Source organism: Pyrus communis, chromosome 14 (genome assembly GCF_963583255.1).
Source record: "Pyrus communis chromosome 14, drPyrComm1.1, whole genome shotgun sequence".
Taxonomy (NCBI): domain Eukaryota; kingdom Viridiplantae; phylum Streptophyta; class Magnoliopsida; order Rosales; family Rosaceae; genus Pyrus; species Pyrus communis.
In genome coordinates, this window is record NC_084816.1 from 8493436 (window position 1) to 8497738 (window position 4303).

General features: G+C 40.1%; 1 protein-coding gene across 1 annotated transcript; it reads left to right on the forward strand.

Moving 5' to 3' along the window:
• Positions 1 to 304: 304 nt before the first annotated feature.
• LOC137716085 (phenylalanine ammonia-lyase-like) lies at positions 305 to 3506 on the forward strand. The gene is made up of 2 exons (XM_068455479.1): positions 305 to 698; positions 1742 to 3506. Exons 1-2 carry the CDS (start codon positions 313 to 315, stop codon positions 3501 to 3503), a joined length of 2148 nt encoding a protein of 715 aa, XP_068311580.1. The 5' UTR covers positions 305 to 312; the 3' UTR covers positions 3504 to 3506.
• The last annotated feature ends 797 nt before the right edge of the window (positions 3507 to 4303 follow it).

Sequence of the window (4303 nt, forward strand, 5' to 3'; positions counted from 1 at the left end):
CATTCTTCCTTTTCCTTTTCTCTTTTCTTTCTTTAGTTAATTTTTACTCTCTTTCAGAGAATTGATCCAACCCCAACACTCAAACAAAATCTAGTCCTACTTACTGTGAGTCTCTCTAATTTGATATCAAATGTCTTCACACACTTTTCCCGGGCTAAAAGCAGCTTTCTTTCTTCTTTTTATATTTACGACCCAGATTCTATATTAAATTCTCACCAGCTATAAAAACCCAATAGGGTTTTCTGAAGTTCATCAATTAGTTCTGATCAATTCTTCTGTCAGATATTGTAATCATCCTATATCGCAGAAGAAATGGCTTCTGAGCTAGCTTCAGCTGAAATGAGTTACATGGTCGAAAATCTGACTCTTAGAAAAGATCCGTTGAACTGGTTCTCAATCGGTGAGGCCGTACAGGGAAGCCATTTAGACGAGGTGAAGCGTATGGTGGAAGAGTACCGGAAACCTACGGTTAACGTCGGAGGGCGGGGCCTGACCGTTGGTCAGGTGGCGTCGGTTTCGGTACGTCATGTGGTTGTTGAGCTGTGTAAGTCGGCAAGGGCGGCGGTGGAGGCAAGCAGCGTTTGGGTTATAGATGGTGTGAACAGCGGCAAGGATTTATATGGGATTACGACTGGGTTCGGTGCGAACTCGGACAGGCGGACGAATCAAGGAGCGAATCTGCAGAAGGAGCTCATTAGGTGACTAATTCTGTGTTTTAAAGAACTCCTTTTTGCATGCATGGCTTAACTATTAGGAATAAAATTACATATGAAAAGTCCTTTAATTTATCTTAAACAGCTAATCTTAATTAATGAAGTTTCGCTTAAACCATATTATTTAGGCTTATTGAGTTACTTTTGATAAAGAAAAGATAATTTTGTTTATCTTTCCGATCCGGCACTTTTCAATCTTGTTCCAGTGGTCATTTACCTTTCTTATTTTCTCATCGACCTTGAGTTGGTTTGTTAATTATATTTTACTTAGGTGAGTAGAAAAATAAGAATGGGTGAAGATAACAACTCTCTACTTTTAAAACACGCACATCATGCAAATCATATCCATGTAATTTACTTTGGTTTGTAATTAAGCTTAAATCTCAAAAAATATCGTACTCTTTCATGTTTTTCATGAAATTCATCTCAACTGAAGCTAGTTCAGAAGCCATTTCTTCTGCGATATAGGATGATTAGAATATCTGACAGAAGAAATGATCAGAACTAATTGATGAGCTTCAGAAAACCCTATTGGGTTTTTATAGATGGTGAGAATTTAATACAGAATCTGGGTCATAAAGAAAAGAAGAAAGATGTGTGTTAAGACATTTAATCGCAGATGAGAGACGGTCACAAAAAACACGATGTTTATTTGATTCGTCTGAAAGGGAGTGAAAATTAGTTAAAGTAGGAGAAGATAAGGAGAAGGGACGATGCATCTAATCTTCACTGATTGTGTTTCACGTTTATTAACCCATGCATATATATACATGTTATATATATGTCTTTCATAGAGAGATGTTTGGTCGAAGAAGAGACACTGACAATGGTCTCGTTTGGAACTGCAGTCGACAAACAGTTAAAACAAGGGCCGGAATGTCCACTTTACTCGTGTTCTTTTGGATAATTTCATGTCCTCGCATATTTTTCTTACATTAATTCACTTTTGTTATTGTTTGATAACTGATGAAAATTTAATTGTTTTATTCTTCCACTGGCTTTGATCCTTTTGATTATATGTTTAACAGATTCTTGAATGCTGGAATATTTGGCAATGGGACAGAAGCTTGTCAGTGTCACACACTGACACTGCCACACTCAGCAACAAGAGCTGCAATGCTGGTGAGGATCAACACCCTCCTCCAAGGCTACTCCGGAATCAGATATGAGATTTTGGAAACCCTCGCAACGCTTCTTAACCGCAATATTACTCCCTGCCTGCCCCTCCGTGGCTCCATCTCTGCATCCGGCGATTTGGTCCCTTTCGCATACATTGCCGGCCTCTTAACTGGCCGTCCTAATTCAAGGGCCATGGGACCCTCATGCGAGCCCCTTGATGCCGAACAGGCATTCCAGCTTGCGGGACTAAACAATGGCTTCTTTGAATTGCAGCCGAAGGAGGGACTTGCATTGGTTAATGGCACAGGAGTTGGTTCTGGCTTGGCTTCCATAGTGCTCTTTGAGGCTAACATCTTGGTTGTTTTGGCGGAAGTTTTAACAGCAATTTTTGCCGAAGTTATGCAAGGGAAGCTGGAGTTTGCGGATCATTTGACGCATAAACTGAAGGGACATCCCGGACAGATTGAAGCTGCTGCTATAATAGAACACATTTTGGATGGAAGTTCTTATGTCAAGGAAGCACAGCAGCTGCATGAAACTAATCTCCTTCGAAAGCCAAAACAAGATCGTTATGCTCTTCGTACCTCGCCACAGTGGTTGGGCCCTCAGATTGAAGTTATTCGACTGTCCACCAAATCCATCGAGCGGGAGATTAACTCGATGAACGATAACCCCTTGATCGATGTTTCAAGGAACAAGGCCTTGCATGGTGGCAATTTCCAGGGTACCCCAGTTGGTGTCTCAATGGACAACACAAGAATAGCTTTGGCGGCCATTGGAAAACTCATGTTTGCACAGCTTTCTGAGCTGGTTAACAACTTCTACAACAACGGGTTGCCTTCGAATCTCTCTGGCGGACGGGACCCAAGCTTGGACTACGGGCTCAAGGGTGTGGACATAGCCATGGCAGCGTACTGCTCGGAGCTTCAGTATCTTGCGAACCCTGTGACCACTCACGTCCAAAGTGCTGAGCAGCACAATCAAGACGTGAACTCGTTGGGTTTGATTTCGGCAAGGAAAACAGCTGAAGCAGTTGAAGTCTTGAAGCTGATGGCCTCAAGCTATTTGGTTGCACTTTGCCAGGCTATAGACTTGAGGCATTTGGAGGAGAATCTGGGGAACAGCGTCAAGCTTGCAGTTAGCAACGTTGCGAAAAGGGTTCTAACGGTCGGAGGCGCTGGGGATCTCCATCCATCAAGGTTTTGTGAGAAAGATTTGCTCAAAGTAATCAACGATGAACCTGTTTTTACTTACATCGACGATCCGTGCGGTGAACATTCTGTCCTTGTACAGAAACTGAAGCTAGTCTTGGTCAATCATGCACTGGCAAACGACGATGACATGACGAACCCAAATGCTTCAATCTTTCTGAAGATTGGTGCATTTGAGCGAGAATTGAAGACAGTTTTGCCCAAAGAAGTTGAGGAGACTAGATTTGCTTTTGTGACTGGCTATCCAGCTACTCGAAACCGGATCGAGCACTGCAGGTCCTATCCGTTGTATAAGTTTGTGAGGGAAGAGCTAGGAACTGAATTTTTGACCGGAGAGAAGATCAGGTCGCCGGGAGAAGATTGCGACAAAGTGTTTTCGGCAATTTGCAGCGGAACGATAATCGATCCGCTCCTGCACTGCCTCAATGAATGGGATGGCAGTCCCCTTCCAATATGTTAAGAACTCTACCCTGTCCTAAAACAATAATGTTGAGATATATTTTCATTGTAACAGATTAAGCCGTAAGAAAAATATTATCGAAAGCAATCAGTCCGGATTCTTCGTGCTCTGATAGATGCCCGGCCACATTTATAAGAACGGCGAGAAAAATGAATGAAGAGTATTTACCAAATATAGCCAAATATTCGCACTTGCTTTAAAAAATGTTTGTTTTTATAACAACGCTCAAATATATCCAAAATTTTACTTAAATAGACACAAATACCTTAAAACTTTAAAACCAAAAAAACTAAAAAAATCTAAACCCTGTTAGATGAATTTCTAATGCCAAAATCTAAGAAATAGTGGAGACATAGTGAAGGAATCGACTGCAGGTGCAGACTGTGTAGCCCTAAATGACAATGAGTTAAGATGATTATTTTTTGCATTTTTCCTCGTCTACATTTTCTTTTTCTTGTTTCAATTTTTTCCATGTTTCGATCAGTGTTTGTTTCTAGTTCTTTAGTTTCGCTAAATTTTGGGAGAGAAATAGATAATATTTAAATGTGATTTTGTGATTTTTGGTTCTTTGCTATCTCTGTAATTATGGTGATCAAAATTGTTATCACAAACAATTTTCTTATTTATTCAAAGTTCCAGCATAATCACTCTTTTTCCTTAATGTTTTGCTTATAAAAGGATTTGTGTCTGTTTAAGTGAAATTTTGAATATAATTGAAAGTTTTTATAAAAAATGACAATTTTGAAATTAAGAGTGAAATTTTTGCTATTATTGATATATTCCCAAAAAGTGAAAGCAAG

What these genes read in the sequence shown, in the direction of transcription:
- LOC137716085 (XM_068455479.1), top strand. Translation starts at nt 313, where the DNA reads ATGGCTTCTGAGCTAGCTTCAGCTGAAATGAGTTACATGGTCGAAAAT. An exon ending in CTGCAGAAGGAGCTCATTAG is followed by an intron (nt 699 to 1,741) that starts GTGACTAATTCT and finishes TATGTTTAACAG; the next exon opens with ATTCTTGAATGCTGGAATAT.